General features: G+C 47.7%; 1 protein-coding gene across 1 annotated transcript; it reads right to left on the bottom strand.

Moving 5' to 3' along the window:
• Nucleotides 1-1,257: 1,257 nt before the first annotated feature.
• On the bottom strand, nt 1,258-16,293 carry Plaat5 (phospholipase A and acyltransferase 5). Its single transcript, XM_090347475.1, has 6 exons — nt 15,928-16,293; nt 14,880-14,970; nt 13,084-13,204; nt 6,223-6,331; nt 3,825-4,087; nt 1,258-1,709 (listed from the first exon to the last, which is right to left on the bottom strand). Exons 1-6 carry the CDS (start codon nt 16,139-16,141, stop codon nt 1,440-1,442), a joined length of 1,068 nt encoding a protein of 355 aa, XP_090203601.1. The 5' UTR covers nt 16,142-16,293; the 3' UTR covers nt 1,258-1,439.
• Nucleotides 16,294-18,140: the final 1,847 nt, after the last annotated feature.

The following is an 18,140-nucleotide window of genomic DNA, read 5'->3' as shown; positions in this document are numbered from 1 at the left end:
ATCTCTCATTTATCCAGTCATTCAACTGAAGACAGCGTGTCTCAGAGAAGACTAGGAGCCAGTAAAGAACTCTGGTCAGGTTAAGCACAGTCCTCCATGCAGTAGGAAACAAGATTTGAAGAGGTGTATTTATGTAGAGAATGTGAAAATAACAAAAGTTGGCCTCCATCTTGCCTTCCTTATGCATGGATCACCTTAAATTCTTCAGGTGATAAAAAAAATATGTTAAGTTTTAGATAGTTGCTGTGCCACTGTTCAGTTTTCATCATGCATCTGCACATTTTTATTACATTCCTTGGCAGTGCTCTGTTCTGCATGGACATTGCTCACTGTGGTTCTGCAGGGCCCCCGCTCCCTGCAGGCCCAGCCTCACCCATTTGCTTCAAGGACGACATAATAAGAGTTCAGAATCAACACAGCTCACATCTGTCACTCTGAGTCTCCATCCTTACAGGTGGTCTTTAAATAGTGGGCTCAAAATAATGAAAACGGAGTGACTGGAACTAGAACTTGAATTGGACAGTATCCAGGCCCTGAGTTCAAGCCCCGAGACTGGCCAAAACAAAACAAAAAAATCCCTTTCTTGTTGAAGTAGTAAAGCATTTGCCTAGCAAGCATAAGTCCCTGAGTTCAAACCCCAGTAATGCTAATAAGTAAATAAGCAAATTAAGTAATATAGTAAACACCACATTAGGGGACCGGGAGTTTGGCCTAGTGGTAGAGTGCTTGCCTAGCATGCACAAAGACCTGGGTTCAATTCCTCGGTACCACATACTTAGAAAAGGCCAGAAGTGGTGCTAAGGCTCAAGGGCTAGAGTTCCAGCCTTGAGAAAAATCCAAGGACAGTGCTCAGGCCCTGAGCTCAAGCCCAGGGCTGGCAAAAAAAAAAACAAAAAAAAAAACACCACATTTAAAAAATTAGTCCTTCCTCTTGTTCATTCACAACAGAAGTCAAATGATATAAATGTTTGAAGTAATTCATCTGGAATCAGATTAAAAATCTCAACTTTTCTGCTAATTCTCTGCTAGAAAAATTAGAAAAGGGGTCTTATCAATTATACTGTAAAGCTGGAGATTTGTGAGCAATAAAGAATAAAGTTAATGTACTACTTCGGGAAGAAAATATTCCTTGGACAATGAGTTCTCCAGTTAAGGCACAGTTGGCACTGAAGAATGAGCCCCCCTTTCACCCCCCCCCGGACTATACCATGGGCCCAAAGGGGCAGGGTTAAGTGATATGGAAAGAAACTAGAGACATTTTCATTCAGTGAAAAGAACTTGAGCAAAGAGTTCTTCATTATTGGAAATGTTCAAACAGAAGCTCTCCATAGCATTTCTTGAGGTTTTCCACCATGGCAGACTAGAGTTGGCTTAAGAAACAAACAGAGCTCCTTCCTGCAAAGACAGGAAAATTAAATACGTAAAGGAAACACTTAGCATCACGGGCAGTGCTTCATCGATGCTTCTCTTATCACATATTTAGAACATTCTAGAATGTTCCAGAAGCTCACAGCTTTCTGAATGAGGGTCGTTGAGAGAGGAAAGACAGGGAAAGGAGGAGGCATGTTGTCTTTGCAGGGGTCACTAGCTCTTCCTTCATGGGGAGTTAGCCACATTTGGGCAGTTACCGGTTTGGGCTTTATGCCGTCCACCACGGCTGAAATGACAGCACCTGCAGCCTTTGCTCCTTTCCTCAAGACGTGCTCCACCTGAAAGCAGAGCAGGGCACAGGGCCATCAGTGCCCATCCAAGCCAGATGGGCGCCCTTCCCCTAGGAAAGCATCCAGAGCTTCTGGTTCTCTTCCTCAGAGCCTTCAGGACAGGGTCTAAATTACGAGGTGGGGCTCAGAAGCAACCAATCTCCACAAAGGATGAGCTACAGCCACTGCGGTCCTCCCTCAACAACCAGGCAATCTGAGAGGCTGGATGGGAACTCTCTTGGGCAGAACTGCACGGTGAATTAGTCCACAGCTTGGCTCTGAGCTTGGTGCTTGTGACTTCTGGGGCTAGGATTTCGAGAAGCCTTTCCTTGCGCTCCTGGGCTCTTCTCTTCATGTACAAATGTGCCACAAATGAGAGTTCTCTCATACCACAGCCCACCCACCCCTGGAACTGGCAGAAAACATCACAAGAACGGATTGCAGGCAAGCCAAGGATGCAAGGTACAGAGGAGGAGGATGGCAGAGAGCTGAGGAGGAAGATGGAGCCAGACAAGGAGGGAGAGGGAGGCCAGGGAAGGCCTGCCAGTGCTCCTTAAAGGCGAGGAACAACAGAAAAACCAAGAACCTAGCTTGTGCCCACTGTGTTCAGAGAACATAAGAAACACAGGTGAAGCCAGGCGCCAAAGGCTCATGCCTATGATTTTAACTACTTAGGAGTCAGAGATCTGAGGATCATGGTTCATAGCCTGCCTAGGCAGGAAAGTCTGAGAATCTCATTTCCAATTAACTAAAAAAAAGCCAGACATGGACTTGTAGTTCAAGTGGTAGAACGCCAGCATTGAGTAAAAAGAGCCCAGGAACAATACCCAAGTTCAAGCTCCAAGACTGGGATAGAAAAAGGAAGGAAGGAAGGAAAGAAGGAAGGAAGGAAGGAAGGAAGGAAAAAACAATGGAAGAATTATGGTCCACTTTTTTTTTGTCTGTCATAGGGCTTGAACTCTGAATCCGGGCACTGTCCCTGAGCTCTATAGCTCCAAGCTACCACCCTACCCCTTGAGCCACAACACTACTTCTGGTTTTCTAGTGGTTAATTGGAGATAAGAGCTTTAGTGCTGGGCTGGCTTTGAACCTTTTATCCTCAGATCTCAGCTCCTGAGTAGCTAGGATTACAGGAGTGACCCACCGCACATGGTGGCTTTTAATCCTTAGATTTTTTTTCCCATTGTTTTATTTTTTTTTTAATTTTTTTTTTTTTGCCAGTCCTGGGCTTGAGCTCAGGGCCTGAGCACTGTCCTTTCTCAAGGCTAGAGCTCTACCACTTGAGCCTCAGCACCACTTCCGGCTTTTTTCTATGTATGTGGTACCAAGGAATCGAACCCGGACCTTCGTGCATGCTAGGCAAGCACTCTAACCACTAGGCCAAACTCCCGGCCCCTTTCCCATTGTTTTAAAAGGAGATAGGTATTAACAAGAACAGCTCAAAGTGTTAGGTATTTTGTACAGGACGCAGATCCCTAACCTGCAGCGAGATGGGGCGTGGAGGGCACAGAGCTGCATTCGTCATGGGCCAGGAGGGAATGTGCGTAGTGCAGGCAGACAGTTTTGCAGCCCGGCCATCAGGGTTGTGCCTAGAGGCACGGCTTGGCCCTAGAGGGCCAGGATACAGGAATGCTGGCCCACAGGGCTGGTCAGCTGAAGAGGAGCTGGAAATCCAGATCTTTTTATGTAAGGTTTTTTTTTTTTTTTCAATTTAACGAGGAAGTATCTACTTAACAGTCTTGGAAATACAGTAACTTAACCAAGGTCACTCTAGCCCAGTGCTTCTTGTAATCCACCCTGGGGGAAGAGAGGTAAAAATTTCTGCTAAGGGCCAGAAGTGTGGCCTTGTGGTAGAGTGCTTGCCTAGCATGCACGAAACCCCGGATTTCATTCCTTGATACCACATTCATAGAAAAAGCCGGAAGTGGTGCTGAGGCTCAAGTGGTAGAGCTCTAGCCTTGAGAAAGCCCAAGGACAGTGCTCAGGCCCTGAGCTCAAGCCCAGGACTGGCAAAAATTAAAACATACCCCCTAAACTGCACACCCCTATAATAAAGGAAAGCCCTGACAGCACAGCCCAGCGACGGCTGCTTCCATCACCAGGAGGTGGCATCCAGAGCCCCACCTGCTGGCTCCTGGGCACACCGTATCTGAGGTCGTTGACGAAGTGCTCGCAGTTCCCTTCCATCAGGCTGTACTGCACAATCTTGTTGACCATATTTCTAGTGCGCTGCATGATCTTCTCCACAGGGAGAGGCAGGTACGTCCCGTCCAGCTTGTTGTTGATCTTCCAGGGGCAGCCATGGAGCACGTCCTCCAGACGACTGTATTTTACCACTGCACGGTTGCTGAAGATCGAAGTAATGCTGCCGGCCCCAGCTCCTTCAGCTGAAGAGCAAAACACAAGGAAGACCCAAGGCCCAGTGGGGAGTCATTTAGAAACCACTAGATGATTTTTGACTGCCCTCCCTTGAAAAGAAAAAAAAAATGGTAGGAAGTTAGCTGGCCACCTAACCCAGCCACTCAGGATGCTGAGATCTGAGGACTGCAGTGCAAAGCCAGCCAGAACAGAAAAGTCCTTGAGATTCTTTTCTCCAATTAGCCACCAAAAGGAAAAAACAAAACCACAAGTGGAGCCATGGCTCAAGTGGCAGAATACTAACCCTGAACAAAAACTAAAACAAAAGTTCAGGGACAGCATCCAAGTTCAAGCCCCTGGACCAGCGTACACCACACACACACACACACACACACACACACACACACACACACACACACACACACAAATTCACTCAGACTAATTCAAACGCTTACGTCTTCTTATTTGCCCTGTCAATCCTCTTCTGCAATATTTCGTTTCAAGGGACAAAGTGTACCGATGTCTTTTACATTACGAAGTTACAATGCTATGAGTTAAGAAGATTTCTGGAGGGGCCGGGAGTTTGGCCTAGTGGTTAAAGTGCTTGCCCAGCATGCATGAAGACCTGGGTTCGATTCCTCGGTACCACATACATAGAAAAAAGCTGGAAATGGTGCTGAGGCTCAAGTGGTAGAGCTCTAGCCTTGAGAAAATCCAAGGACAGTGCTCAGGCCCTGAGCTCACGCCCAGGACTGGCAAAAAAAAAAAAAAAAAGAAGAAGATTTCTGGACTCTTCTTAAATTTCTGAGATTGGAAGAAACAGTTCCAGAGTGCCCATAGGTGTAGCATGGGGCGGCAGGGAGGGGGAGCCCCACAGGTGCCTTGCATCCCATTATAAACTCTTCCACTGGCACTGCTCTCTCTGGGGAGGTGCTAGCAAGGTGAGAGACCAGCCTGTCTTGGAAGAGAACCACACACAGAGATGAGCTGGGAATCAGTTCTACTCAAAGGCCTTGAGCAGTGCCCTTCTGTAATTCTACTCTGAAACTCAAGATTTGCACAGGGTACAAAATTCAAAAGAAATACCCCAGGCCCAGCTCCTCAGGCAACATCTGTAAGCCATGGCTGCTGATAAGTGATTTTTTTTAATGGTTTAACATCCTGCTCCCCTAAGTAGCACGTGCTCCCCTCACTGCTCCACAAGTATAAGCCTGTGCCACCTGGGCCTTGAGACATGAAATCAGGGCTGTGCCTCCATCTAGGGTGAAGCAGCCTGGAGGCCGCTGTATTGGCAAGGGGGAAAGACTTCCACTTTGGGCAGGATGATGAAGAAGTCGGTAGCAAGATCTGAGGACAACAGGAAACAAGTGAGAGCCAGGTCTTCCCACGCCACCCTCAGAAATATGGAAAGGGAGCCCGGTTGCTGTCAGTATCAACATGGAGGCTCAGAATCCTTAGATTCGTATTAGGCAGGGTTGGGGGGGGGGGGAGGTGCTGGTTCCGGGACTTGAACTCAGAGCTGGGGTGCTGTCTCTCCACGTTTTTGCTCAAGGATCGTGCCCTATAGTACACTACCACTTGAGTCACAGCTCCACTTCTGGCTTTCTTGGTGGTTAATGAGAGCTATGTCTCACAAACTTTCCTGCCCAGGCAATCCTTAGATCTCAGCCTCCTGAGTAGCTAGGATTACAGGTATGAACCATGGGTACCCAGTTAGTTGTTGCTGTTTTTGTTTTTTGCCAGTCCTGGGGACTGAACTAAGAGCCTGGCTGTGTCCCTGAGCTTCTCTGGGCTCAAGGCTAGTAGAGCTCTACCACTTGAGTCACAGCACCACATTCGGCTTTTTCTGTGGCACTGAGGAATCAAACCCAGGGCTTCATGCATGCTAGGCAAGCATTCTGCCACTGGGCCACATTCCCAGCCTATAGAATTGTTTTATTTTGAAGGGTGGCTAAAAGGCCAGGGTGTCTAGGGAACACCACACTTGTGCCACTCTACAGATGGACATTTACCGGTGACTGGTGAACTGAGACCGAGGGCTTCCACCCACACAGGAAATAAAAGTCCAGGAGGGCAGCAGCAGAGGAACACCAAGATTGACTCTGTTCCACTTCCTCTGCTAATAACTTGCCCGTGACTATTTCAGGGGCGTGTCCCCTCTTACTTGGGGGAGCCAGATGGACCACACAGTCATCTTCCATGTAGATGGCCCAGTGCTCATAGCCAATTCGAAAAATCTCAATCAGATCTCCAGGTCTGGGTCTTGGTTTGATCTGCGGTGGAGAAAGAAGAGGAAATAGAGATGAAGAGCACATTTCCAGGGAACTGCAGAGGCTTTATCTGGGGTCAGTCACAGCCCAGAATATGGATCTCGCTAAGGTTCATCACGTGACAGGAGGAGAGGAGCCCGTTTTCTCCTCCCCCCATCCAGAGCTCTGTGCAGTGAGCCATGCATTGCTCCCAGCTCAGGCTACACCAGTATGTGCCAGTGACGAGGGCCTGAACTCCTCTGGGTATTCTCCCTGGACATGGTAGGCCTTCCCGGGGTGGGGCACCAAAGGGCTCTTGCAAGAGGAAGGAGCGGATGCCTTGCAGTTACAACAGGAATGGGAGGTGAGCAGACTGACCCTCAGTGGTGTGGTGTGAAGGTATCTGCCTCAGCACTGCCTTGACCCGGATGTAGCCTGCATGGGCCCTGACAGGGACATCAGGGCCCCAGATCCTCAGATCCTTCTGGTCCCTGATTTCCTCTGCTAGTCTGTGATAGGGTCCACTTGCTGCCTAAAGGCCCCTCCTCCTCTGCACCCCACACACTGAAGAGGGGACCAAGTAGACATAGGGGCCCTCACGACCCAATCATGTGCCAGGTAGGAGGAAAATCAATAAAGGCTACTTCTCTGAGGGACTTCAGGGGCTCTGAGACCCCTCTCTACAGAGCTTTTGATAAACTCACCGCTGTGCTTCACTGCCCCTCTGCCTCTTTATCTAGCAGAGAAATGAATTCATACCCCTAGACTGCATCACTCCTAAAGCCAGGAAGGCTCCACCTTTATGGATCTCCATGTGGCTTGGAAAATTCATTCAATTCATTCCAGAAGCTGATAAGATGGAATCTGGTTTTCTTTTTGCATTTACAGTTTGTTTTCTGCACTCATCTAATAATAACTGACTCACTAAGGGCCCCTGTTCCTCCCTGTGTGTCTCAGCCCTGTACACACTTTCTTCTGGAGACGCCTGGCGATTGCACTGCCCACATTCCCACGTCTGACTGACCTGCTGGTTTCCTCTGCTTCAGACCTTCCCTGACTGTGTGCCACTGAGTCAGCGACAGTGCTGTGTCCGCATGTTCTCTGGTGGGGGCACGCCACTCTACCTCCAGATGAGTCATTCGTTGTCTTCTGTGCTGTCGGTCCTCCAGGTACATCCCACCCAACCCAAGCACCTGAAACACTGGACACTCCGTGGACTTCCTTGAATGACTTCTTGGTAAATTGTAATTCATTTGATTGAATTCCCAGACTCTTCTTTATTTATTTATTTATTTTTGGTGGGTCATGGGGCTAGAACTCTACCTGGGCGCTGACTCTGAGCTCTTCAGCTCAAGGCTACAGCCATACCCCTGGACCTGGACACTGTCTCTGAGCTCTACAGCTCTAGGTTACCACCCTACCCTTGAGCCAAGCTCCACTTCCCACTTTCTACATGTTAATTGGAGATAAGAGTCTCAGGTCCTTTTGTGCCTGGGCTGGCTTTGAACCTTGATACTCAGGTCTCAGCTTCCTGAGTAGCTAGGATTACAGGTGTGAGCCATCACACCTGGCTTTGAATTTCCACTTTTTAAGTGACTGGTTTAGGCAATTCTTGTGAGCTTTATCTTTGCCGTTAGAGGAGATGGTGTGAGGAGATCTGCCCTAATTATGCACATCCTGCTTACTGTGGAAAGTTCTATGGGTACAAAGTTCACAGACGAAATTCAAGCCAAGAGAAATTAAGTTATGATTTCTTCTCCCTGGAGTTTCCCTAACAAATCTCACTATCACTACAATCTTTACCCAAGCAACTCTCTTTCTACCTTAAAAGTGAAATGCAATAGCAGTTGAACATCCACTAGAGGGCGCCCTAGTCCAGGATTCAAAATCCAGAAAGCGAGCTAGCATTCTAGAATTAAAAGTGAACTTCATTTTCTTTTGCCATAGGGCTGGGGAGAGAGACATGGATATGCAACTCCCTGAAACCTGGAAGGCAGTGAGAGTTAAATTCTGTAAGGTTAGAACATAAATGAAGGCACAGGGTGGACATGATCTGATAGGGGCAAATGGCTCTGGGGGAGGGGCAGCAAATAGGTAAAAGAGGAAGCCAATACCAACACCAGTCTCCCATCTCAAGATTAAGGCTTTTTTGACTTTTTCTCTCACTTTGGAAGATGCCATTGCTTCAAAACCTCCTCATCCATCTGCTGTTTATTTCCTTTCCTAGGCTGACAACCCAGCACTGGCCCTTCTCCCAGAAACAGGCACCCACTTGGAACTTGTCTCTCAGCAGGTCTCCTTAGGTAATAATAGACTCTGAAACCATTAATACACCCAACAGACTTGATACAGGGATGTGCAGGTGGCAAAGAAACAGAAGAAAGATCACATGGAGGAGCACTGCCTCCAACTCTTGGGAGAAAAAAGAATGCAACACTGGTAATCTTAGCTATTCAGAGGGCTGAGATCTCAAGATCACAGTCCAAAGCCAGCCAGGACAGGAAAGTCCATGGGACTCTTATTTCCAATTAACTACCAAAAAAGGCAGATGTTGAGCTGTAGCTCAAATGGTAGAGAGCTATCCTTGAGCACAAAAACTCAAGGATGCCCAGGCCCTGGGTTCAACCCTAAGACTGGCACCCCCCCCCCAAAAAAAATATGAAGCTCCCAGACAACAGACCACTTCTAAGATATAAACTGAGTTGTCCCTGACCAGTCAGTGGAGCAGATGTGGGAAGCTTGGAGAGCATCACCTAGCAACTCTGCTTCTAGCTATGTCCCTGGCAGAGCTAGCTCAGGAATGAAGCCAGGACTCAAATACTGACAAGCACAAGTTCAATGTCAGAAGATTATTACTTGCCCTCACACCTCTGTATCGATCTGAAACTGCAATTTGTTTTGTTCCTAATCCTTTAAAGCGAATAGATGATGGTATCATTCACCTCCTCCCCTGAGATGCTTCCTTATGTATTCAGGTGACAAGTATTTATTGAGCACTGGCTGTTTAACCATTGGGAATATAGCAGCAACTAGGGATGAAAAGCGCTCAGCCCTCAGGTTGAAAGGGGTCAGTTCATCAGTAGGTAAAATGGCTACAAAACGTAACAAATGATATTTAGGGAATAAACACAGTTCTGGAATGGATATGATGCTGCTTGGCTAGATAATGTCTATTTTAGAGAGCATTGTGGACAGGAGCCATGTACACGATAATAACGCTTTTGCATTTTCTATCCTTGTGATTCCAGTGGAGATGACACGCACTTGGCCAATCATTGTGCCCCATTCCAAGCTGAGCCAGTGAGAGTCCTGCCCTTGGATGTGTGTGTGTGTTATAAAATGGAGATATATATATATATATATTTATCCTCGAGGAGATGAATATTATATATATATATATATATATATATATATATATATTCTGAAGAAGCAAACACCAAACATCAGACAAGCCTGCAAAGCCTGCAGAAGAAGACAGAGGCCAGACGATGATGGAGGCCCAGACCTTTCTGATGCTGTCTAGACAGGAAAAACAGGAAGCCAGGACAGGCCCTTCTGAAGGCACTGGCTGTGGAGGAGACCGAGGGGTCCATGGGGCCTGGAAAGAGCATGTCCTAGGCGGGAAAGAAAACAGCAGGCTTATGCGCTGGTGCTGAGGCTCTAGCAAGGAGGGAGACATGGAATATGGCAACTAAAGACTAATCAGCAACGAAGGAGTCCTGGCAATAAAAAGCAGGAGGTGTCAAGATAGGAAGCACATTGCTGAGAAGTCAGCCCTGAGACACCAAGTGGGGGGCGGGGGGAGCCCTGCCAAATATTCATGTGTGTATTTGTCGGCCTGTGAACTGACTAGATAGACATTAATGTCCTCCCGGTCCCGGGGGCTGGGAAGTCCAGGGTTAAGGACTGCAGGCCTGGAGGCAGCCACCGACTTGCTGTGTTGTGTGTACATGCGATTTCTGAGTGTCTTCACAAGGGAGGGGCAGAGATAAAGAGAATGAGAGAATTCCTGGGGTCTCTTCTCACCAATCCTCTCTGTCATTCTCACTCAAACTACAGCCACGTAGCGAGGCGGGGCTACCCGCATACAACTCTGGAGAGCCATCTAATCCGTGGCATCATAGATGGGCCAGATTGGAAAAGCCAGGGAAGTGCAGGCTCTTAGGAAGGAAACAGACAAACAGAAAGGAGGCTGTCATGGCTGACACCCAGTGCATCAGGGAATGAATTTGGAAGTGACATATGGATAGAGGGAATAGAAAGGAAAGGAGGGGGGATGTGGGCAGGCTGGGGGTGGACCTCTATTTGTGTTCAGCAATCTCAAAGGCCTCATTTTAGGAAAAAAGCTGGTGTTCCTCGCATGCTAGGAGCTCAAAAGACATTTATTTCATCTTTGCTCTTGGCAGTAATTCATCAGTTATATAAAGCAATAAACAAGTCTCATCTCCTATCAACTACCAGAAAAAGCCTGAAGTGGCGCTGTAGCTCAAGTGGTAGAACAATAGCCTCAAAAAAGCCCAAGGACAGTGCTCAGGTCCTGAGTTCAAGCCCAGGGACTACCAAAAAAAAAAAAATGACAGGTCTAAAATAATGAAAACAGAATTAAACAATATATCCGTGTTACTGCAAGTTTCAAAAGCAGTGCTGCTCATGATGTTTCTTATCCTGTTGGAATGTAAATTTTTTTTTGTTTATTTCTGCAACCATCTGGGAAGACCTTGAAAGCAAGAAAAAGAAAACCTCTTCACACTCTGCTATGCCAAGAAGCAATGCTACACACTCCTTGTTTCATTATTAAATAAAATCCTTACTCTGGCCTGGCACCCAGCTATTCTAGATATTGAGGAAGCTCAGATTTAAGGAGAAACTTCAAAGCCAGCCAGAAATAGAGTTGTGGTTCACCAGCCTTGAGCAAAAAAGCCAAATAAGAGCACAAGGCCCTAAGTTCAAGCCCCAGCAGTTGACATACACACACACACACACACACACACACACACACACACACACACACACACACAATCTTACTCTAGTTTCTTCAATTTTGCAAGTAACTATTGAATTCTACAGGCCTGCTGTTTGCTTATAATGTTATTACAGCTCACCTTTATGCAAGTCTTCATAAACATTTTTAAAGGAGCCGGGCATGGTGGCTCACACTTGTAATCCTAGCTACTCAGGACTCAGATCTGAGGATCATGGTTCAAAGCCAGCCTGGGCACTACAGACCGTGAAACTCTTATCTCCAATTAACCATTAGAAAACCAGAAATGGTGTTGTGGCTCAAGGGGTAGGGTGGTAGCCTAGAGCTGAAGAGCTCAGGGACAACACCCAGGCCCAGAGTCCAAGTCCCACGACCAACAACAACAAAAAAAATTTAAAAACTTGGCCAAGAGTTTGGCCTAGTGGTAGAGTGCTTGCCTAGCACGCACAAAGACCCAGGTTTGATTCCTCAGTACTACATATATATAGAAAAAAGCCAGAAATGGTGCTGTGGCTTCGATGGTAGAGCTCTGTCCTTGAGAAAGCCCAAGGACAGTGTGCAGGCCTGAAGTTCAAGGCCCAGGACTGGCAAAAAAAAAAGTTTTTAAAGGAATTTTATGAAGTATTAAGGGCAGTTATAGAGGTAACAGAAACTTTGTGCATCATAGTACTTGTTCAAAAAAATCTACTTCAAAGGTGTTAAATTGAAAACACAGAAACTGTGACCTTGCTCTGTAGAACAATGTGAAGGCTTTATAAATATTCATAAGTGTTTCCAACTTGCTCTGTGCTCTGTTAATATAAATCAGTCTTTTGGGTCCTGGGAGTTTGGCCTAATGGTAGAATGCTTGCCTAGCATGCACAAAGACCTGGGTTCGATTCCTTGGTGTGTTCAAGTGGTAGGGTTCCAGCCTTGAGGAAAGGCCAAGGACAGTGCTCAGGCCCTGAGTTCAGTCCCCAGGACTGGAAAAAATAATAATAAAAAAAATAAATCAGTCTTATGGAAATACAGTTTGAACTCATGGTCTTGAAACATGCTAGAAATTGTTCCTGTATTCTGTGAAAATATACTTCAACAACAACCTGAAATTCTCATTAGTTGTTGCATTCAATAAGTCATTGGTCAGATAAACATGCTGTAATAACTGACATCTCTAAAATCATAAATAACCTGTCAAGCCAATTGTACACCTTCCTCTTCTATCATGTAGTGAAAAATAAAAACATGATTTTTAAAATTATTAACTCATTAAAGACATAAAGAGTCTTGTTTCAGTTGGGCACTAATAGCTCAGGCCTGTAATCCTAGCTACTCAGGAGGCTGAGAGCTAAGGATTACGGCTCAAAGCCAGCCTGGGCAGAAAAGAATGTGCAACTCTTATCTCCAATGAACTTCCAAAAAGTTAGCCATGGAGCTGTGGCTCAAGTGGGTAGAGCTCTACCCACCTTGAGTAAAAAAGCTCAGGGACAACACCTAGGGCCTGAGTTCAAGCTCCGGTAACTTTTGTGCTTGATAGAGATGCTCATTATTATTCATTATCATGATTGTGGCAATGGTTTCACAGTCACACCCACATATGTGTGTGTGTATGTATAAATATATATGTGTGTGTATGTGTGTGTCACAATGTATCAAATAGCACATTTTAAACATGAAGAACTTAATTACATGCTAATTATTCCTGGACACAATCAATATCCTAGGTCAGTGCGGATATTTTTTTAGACACCATCCAAATAAGGAGAGAAAGTCACCAAGAGGTTAAAACACTCCATCTAATTCTTGCTACACCTACCTCATCTGCTTGCTTTACTAACTTGCCTTCACTGTCAGACTTCAGTGCAGACTTCAGCACTGACTTCAGCTCTGCCCTCTTCTGGTTGAGTGCAGCCTCCAAGGTAATTACCAGCTTCTTTCTAAGGGATTTAGTAATCATCGCATCAATAAACAACACTCTTTCGCAACTTTTGGAAAGTCTGTGCTACAGAGACTTCAGATCTGTGATTTTTTTGAGATCAGACATTGGAGGAACATATAAAGCCTGTGTTTGCTTTATATCAAATGACTGTTGCTTCCTGGTTTTCTGCCAATTATTTAGAAAAATGCTAAGGAGGGGCCGTGAGTTTGGCCTAGTGGTAGAGTGCTTGTTTAGCATGCACAAAGATCCGGGTTCAATTCCTTGGTACCACATACATAGCAAAATCCCGGAAGTGGTGCTGAGGCTCAAGTGGTAGAGCTCTAGCCTTGAGAAAGTCCAAGGATAGTGTCCAAGCCCTGAGCCCAAGCCCAGGACTGGCAAAAAAAAAAAAAAGAAAAGAAAAAAAAGAAAAATGCTAAAGAGTTGTAAAAGGTTGCCACATTCAAAAATAGACATCAGTGGATGTCCACTCCTAAGGAAATGAAGCCAGGGGGAGGACTTGAAGGATGGACTCTTTGTAGACAGATGGTAACAAGGCCTCCTATAATAATTCCTGAAGAGTACAACTTCTCACTAAGATCTTGAAACCTGGCACAGAGAATACTTCTCCAGGGACTCTGAGCACCTGGGCTGGAGCTCCCATTCTTATTTGTTCTTGAACACTCTTATTACTAATCCTGTGGCCAAAGATTTTAGTCCCAAAACAATTTGTGTAATCCTCATTTTGCCTTTACACACTTCCTGTTACCCCTCTCCTCAGAATACATGCATAGATTCTATAACATACCCATTTCAAATTACAATGTCTCCTACTTTATTTCTTTAGCATGTAATTATTTAGAAAGCTGTCCCTCTGTCTTCCTCCCCACTCTGTTTTTATTATTCACAATATTTATCCAAAATGAATAACGGGTACAGTGGCTCATACCTGTAATCCTAGCTACTCAGGAGGCTGAGATCTGAGGATCAAGGTTCAAATCCAGCCCGGGCACAAAAGGACCTGAGACTTTTATCTCCAATTAACCTCTAGAAAACGGGAAGTGGGGCTTGGCTCAAGGGTAGGGTGGTAGCCTTGAGTTGAAGAGCTCAGGCCCAGAGTTCGAGCCCCACAACCAAAAAAGTACACTCAATTTCCTGTGTTGCCCTTCTTCAAAAATTTAGCCCTTCCAATATTTTTTTCCCATGGGCTCTAAGTTAGGGCTTGCTTTCCCTCAAGGCTAGCACTCTACCGCTTTGAGTCACAGCACCACTTCTGGTTTTCTGGTGGTTCCTTGGAGATGAGTCTCACCGACTTTCCTACTTGAACAGTGATCCTCAGATCTCAGCCTCCTGAGTAGCTAGGATGACAAGTGTGAGCCATCCACATTTTTAAAGAAGAGGCAACCATTAGGCTTTGAGAAAATTTCAAGAAAAAAACTGCTATATATATTTTTTTCATTCATTCATTGATTCGTAAGACCAACCAGCAATATTATAAACAGTCTCTTGCTCAATTCGGTTTTCAGGAGTGTGACTGGAAGCACAAGGCATCCGTCCTCCAGGCAGCAGGTTCCACGGCCAGCGCAATCCATTACCAGATGCACACCGCAGGATTTATTTCACAAACTGCCATCCAAGTCCCTTCTTCAAAGACTCCTCCCAAAGACCCAGCCTTAGTGAATGAAGACTCTCACCCCTGGTGGACACTTGGTCTTTGTCCCACGATGATGCTGTGTTTCCGTTTGGGCAGAAGCTGGACCAGTGCTCGGGATCCCGCCGACTCTTCTAATTCAAGAGAGGGAAAGAGCTACTTAATCCACAGCTGCCCTCACAGGTGAACGGGAAGTTTCAGCCCGCACTTTGGGGCTGGAGGCTGTGGTCTAGAACAGCTCCTGGCTCCTGGACTGCTCTTGCTTTAGGGCACCTGTCTCACACCTGTATTCCTGGCTACTCAAGAGACTGAGAGCTTTGGATCAGAGGTCGAGGCCAGCCCGGGCAGGAAAGTTCTTGAGACTCATCTCCAATCAATCACCAAAAAGCAGGAAGTGCAGCTGTGGCTCAAGTGGTAGAGCACCAGCCTGGAGTGCAAAAGGTAAGACAGTACCCAAACACCACGCCCACGCCCAGGACCGACACACACACAACTTACGACTCTTAGATACATTGCATGTATACCTCAACATGTCCAGTGTAGCCTCCTGGTGACACTAATTATTGCCACTTTAAAAAATACATTAACATTACAATAGCTCAAAACCTAGGTCCACAAGGTCATAGAGGATGAGGCTAAACCAAAGACCTCTAGGATATGGAAACGAGAGCTGTGGTTCTTAATGTATTATGTTCTTTCTTTCTTTTTTTTTTTTTTGCCCTTTGGTTAATCTCATATTGTTACTGTATCTGACTTTGCCACTTGGTATATTGTATATACGTTTATTTGTTTATTTGAAACACGAAAGAGAAGGGGGAAAACAAGAGATTGGGAGGGGTGGGGGAGGGAAATGGAGACAAAAGCATGAGAAGGGGTATCAACGTGTGACAAGTAAAGCGCCTGCTCCCTGGTGAATGCAACTGTAACCCCTCTGCACAATAAAAAATAAAACTAAAAAGCTACATTAACACGCGTGGATGAATGGGGGTGCGGGGAGGGCGGAGATCCAGGCAGGGCAGGCTGGGGGGAGGACGGGGTGCCCGGATGCACGCCCGGTGGGTCGGTCGGCCGCCCCCGACCCGCCCACGTGCCTGTTCCGGAGGCCCACACGCTCCTCAGCGCGGGCAGGCGCAGCGCCAGCCAGGGCGGCCTCCGCGCCCGGCGGCCCCGCAGGGTCGGGCCCCGCTCCGGAGGCGGGCCCGGGACCGGCGCGGTTGAACGTCCCGGGGCGGGCGGCCGGTCCTGGGGTCCCGCACTGCCGGCTCTCGAGGCCGGCTCTCTCCGGACGCCCGGGCGCAGGCCCATCCCGCCGCTGACATCCGCCGGTCCCCAGGCCTCCCTAGGCTCGACGTGCCCCGACAGATGGCGGTGGCCCAGAGTCCGCGGAGCCTCGGGGTCTAGGGGCCCTGGGGCCGGCGCTGAGGAACCGCGGAGGGGAGGGGGCGGGGGAGCGGGAGAAGAGGCCGCAAACGGCGGCGCGCGCGGGGCGGGGGCGCGCGGACAGGGCGCGCGGAGGGGGCCTCCTAGGTGCGCGCGGGGTGGGGCGGGGCGCGGGGCGGGGCGCGTGTGTGCGGAGGGAAGGCAGAGCGGAGAGGACAGGGCGCGCGGAGGTTGCCTCCTCGGTGCGCGCGGGGCGGGGCGCGGGCGCGCGGGGCGGGGGCGCGCGCGTCCACGTGCTGACCGACCGCATCCGGGAACTTCTGCAGGGAAAGAGTGTCTGTCAAAGCCTCCCGGGAGGTGCCCCGGCCCCCGCCTCCGGCCTCCGCAGTGAGGCACGCACCGAGCGGGCGGCTCCGCGGAGCCCTGGGACTGGCAAAAAAAAAAAAAAAAAAAAAAGGCAAACGGAGAAAAAAAATTCCTGGACAGTGAGGTAGGGAGGGATGGCACGCCTGTGCCGCAGTGGCCGAGGTGGACCGGAGAACAAGCCAGTTTGAGGCTTGAACTTGACCCTCTCGCTTGGCTTTCTCACTCAAGGCTAATGTGAGGTTCAGGCCCCAAGAGTCTGCGGGGGAGAGCACCGTGCCGGCCTGCACACGAGGGAGGGGCGGGGGAAGGGGGACTGATGCTGGAGACCGACCCTGACCGGTGGGCAGGAGGCAGCCGCAGAGGAACCGCCCACCGCCCCCCAGGTGTCCGGTTACCTGGGTCAGGAGTGTGGGGCAGAGCCTTCCGGGGAAGGGGCCCTGTGTGCACCGAAGGAGAGCAAAGAGAAGGAGCCATTTTTATTTTTGATGGCTAGACCTCACATTTCAGCCTTTTGATAGTTATGAAGGGCGCTGAGTCTCTCTGGCCACTTCCTACTGCAAGGGGCATTGACATGAGGGGTAGAAAACAGCATTAAGAATTCCTTGGTGGTTAATTTCAAGTATAGACGAAATCTGAAAGAAGTCTTAGGAGGCAGGGACTGAGCAATAAGAAAAAAAAAACATTATTAGAGGGCACACAAACAGCAGAAGGAAGGATTCAGGACAGAAAATTAAAAATTTTGGCTAGTTTTGTTGGGTCATATCACTACTTTTTTTTTTTTTTTTTGGCCAGTCCTGGGGCTTGAACTCAGGGCCTGGGCACTGTCCTTGAACATTTTTTGCTCAAGGCTCACACTCTACCTCTTGAGCCACATCGCCATTTCCAGCTTTTCCTGTGTACATGGTACTGGGGAATTAAACCCAGGGCTTCTGCATGGTAGGCGAACACTCTACCACTAAGCCATGTTTTTGGCCTAACTACTTCTGATTACTATCTGGCAGCTTTGTAGGGAAAGTATCCTGATTAAGAACTAGTCAGAAGGGGGGGCTGCATTGGAGTGGTTAAGGGCCAGATGGGGAGTTCTTGAACATTCCTATAATCGGGCTATAGAGTATGGTTGTGAGACCCAGGAAGGTGCCAAGGCAAACTGTCCTGAATCTATGACTCACTATAAGTTCCTGTCTATTTAGAAGAAAGACAGGTAGCCGGGCACGATGGCTCACACCTGTAATCCTAACTACTCACTAGGCTGAGATCTGAAGATCAAGGTTCAAAGCCAGCCTAGGCACTAAAGACCATGAAACTCTTATCTCCAATTAACCCCTAGAAAATGGGAAATGGTGCCATGGTTCAAGGGGTAGGGAGTTAGTCTTGAGCCAAAGAACTCAGGGACAAGGCCCAGGCCTTGTAGAGTTCAAGCCCCATGACCCACCAACAAAAAAAAAGACAGACATGAAAATTAGATAGACAAGCTTATTAACTATTTTCTTTTGATCTCCTGGCTCTGGTTCATTTTGGAAAGGCAGGCACAGAGTGACTTCATTTAGAATGTGACACC

The sequence above is a fragment of the Megascapheus bottae genome, chromosome 16 (assembly GCF_031878675.1).
Source record: "Megascapheus bottae isolate mThoBot1 chromosome 16, mThoBot2.hap1, whole genome shotgun sequence".
In the NCBI taxonomy this organism is placed as follows: Eukaryota; Metazoa; Chordata; class Mammalia; order Rodentia; family Geomyidae; genus Megascapheus; species Megascapheus bottae.
The sequence above is the reverse complement of the archived record's forward strand: the minus strand, read 5'-3'. Positions and strand labels throughout refer to the sequence as shown.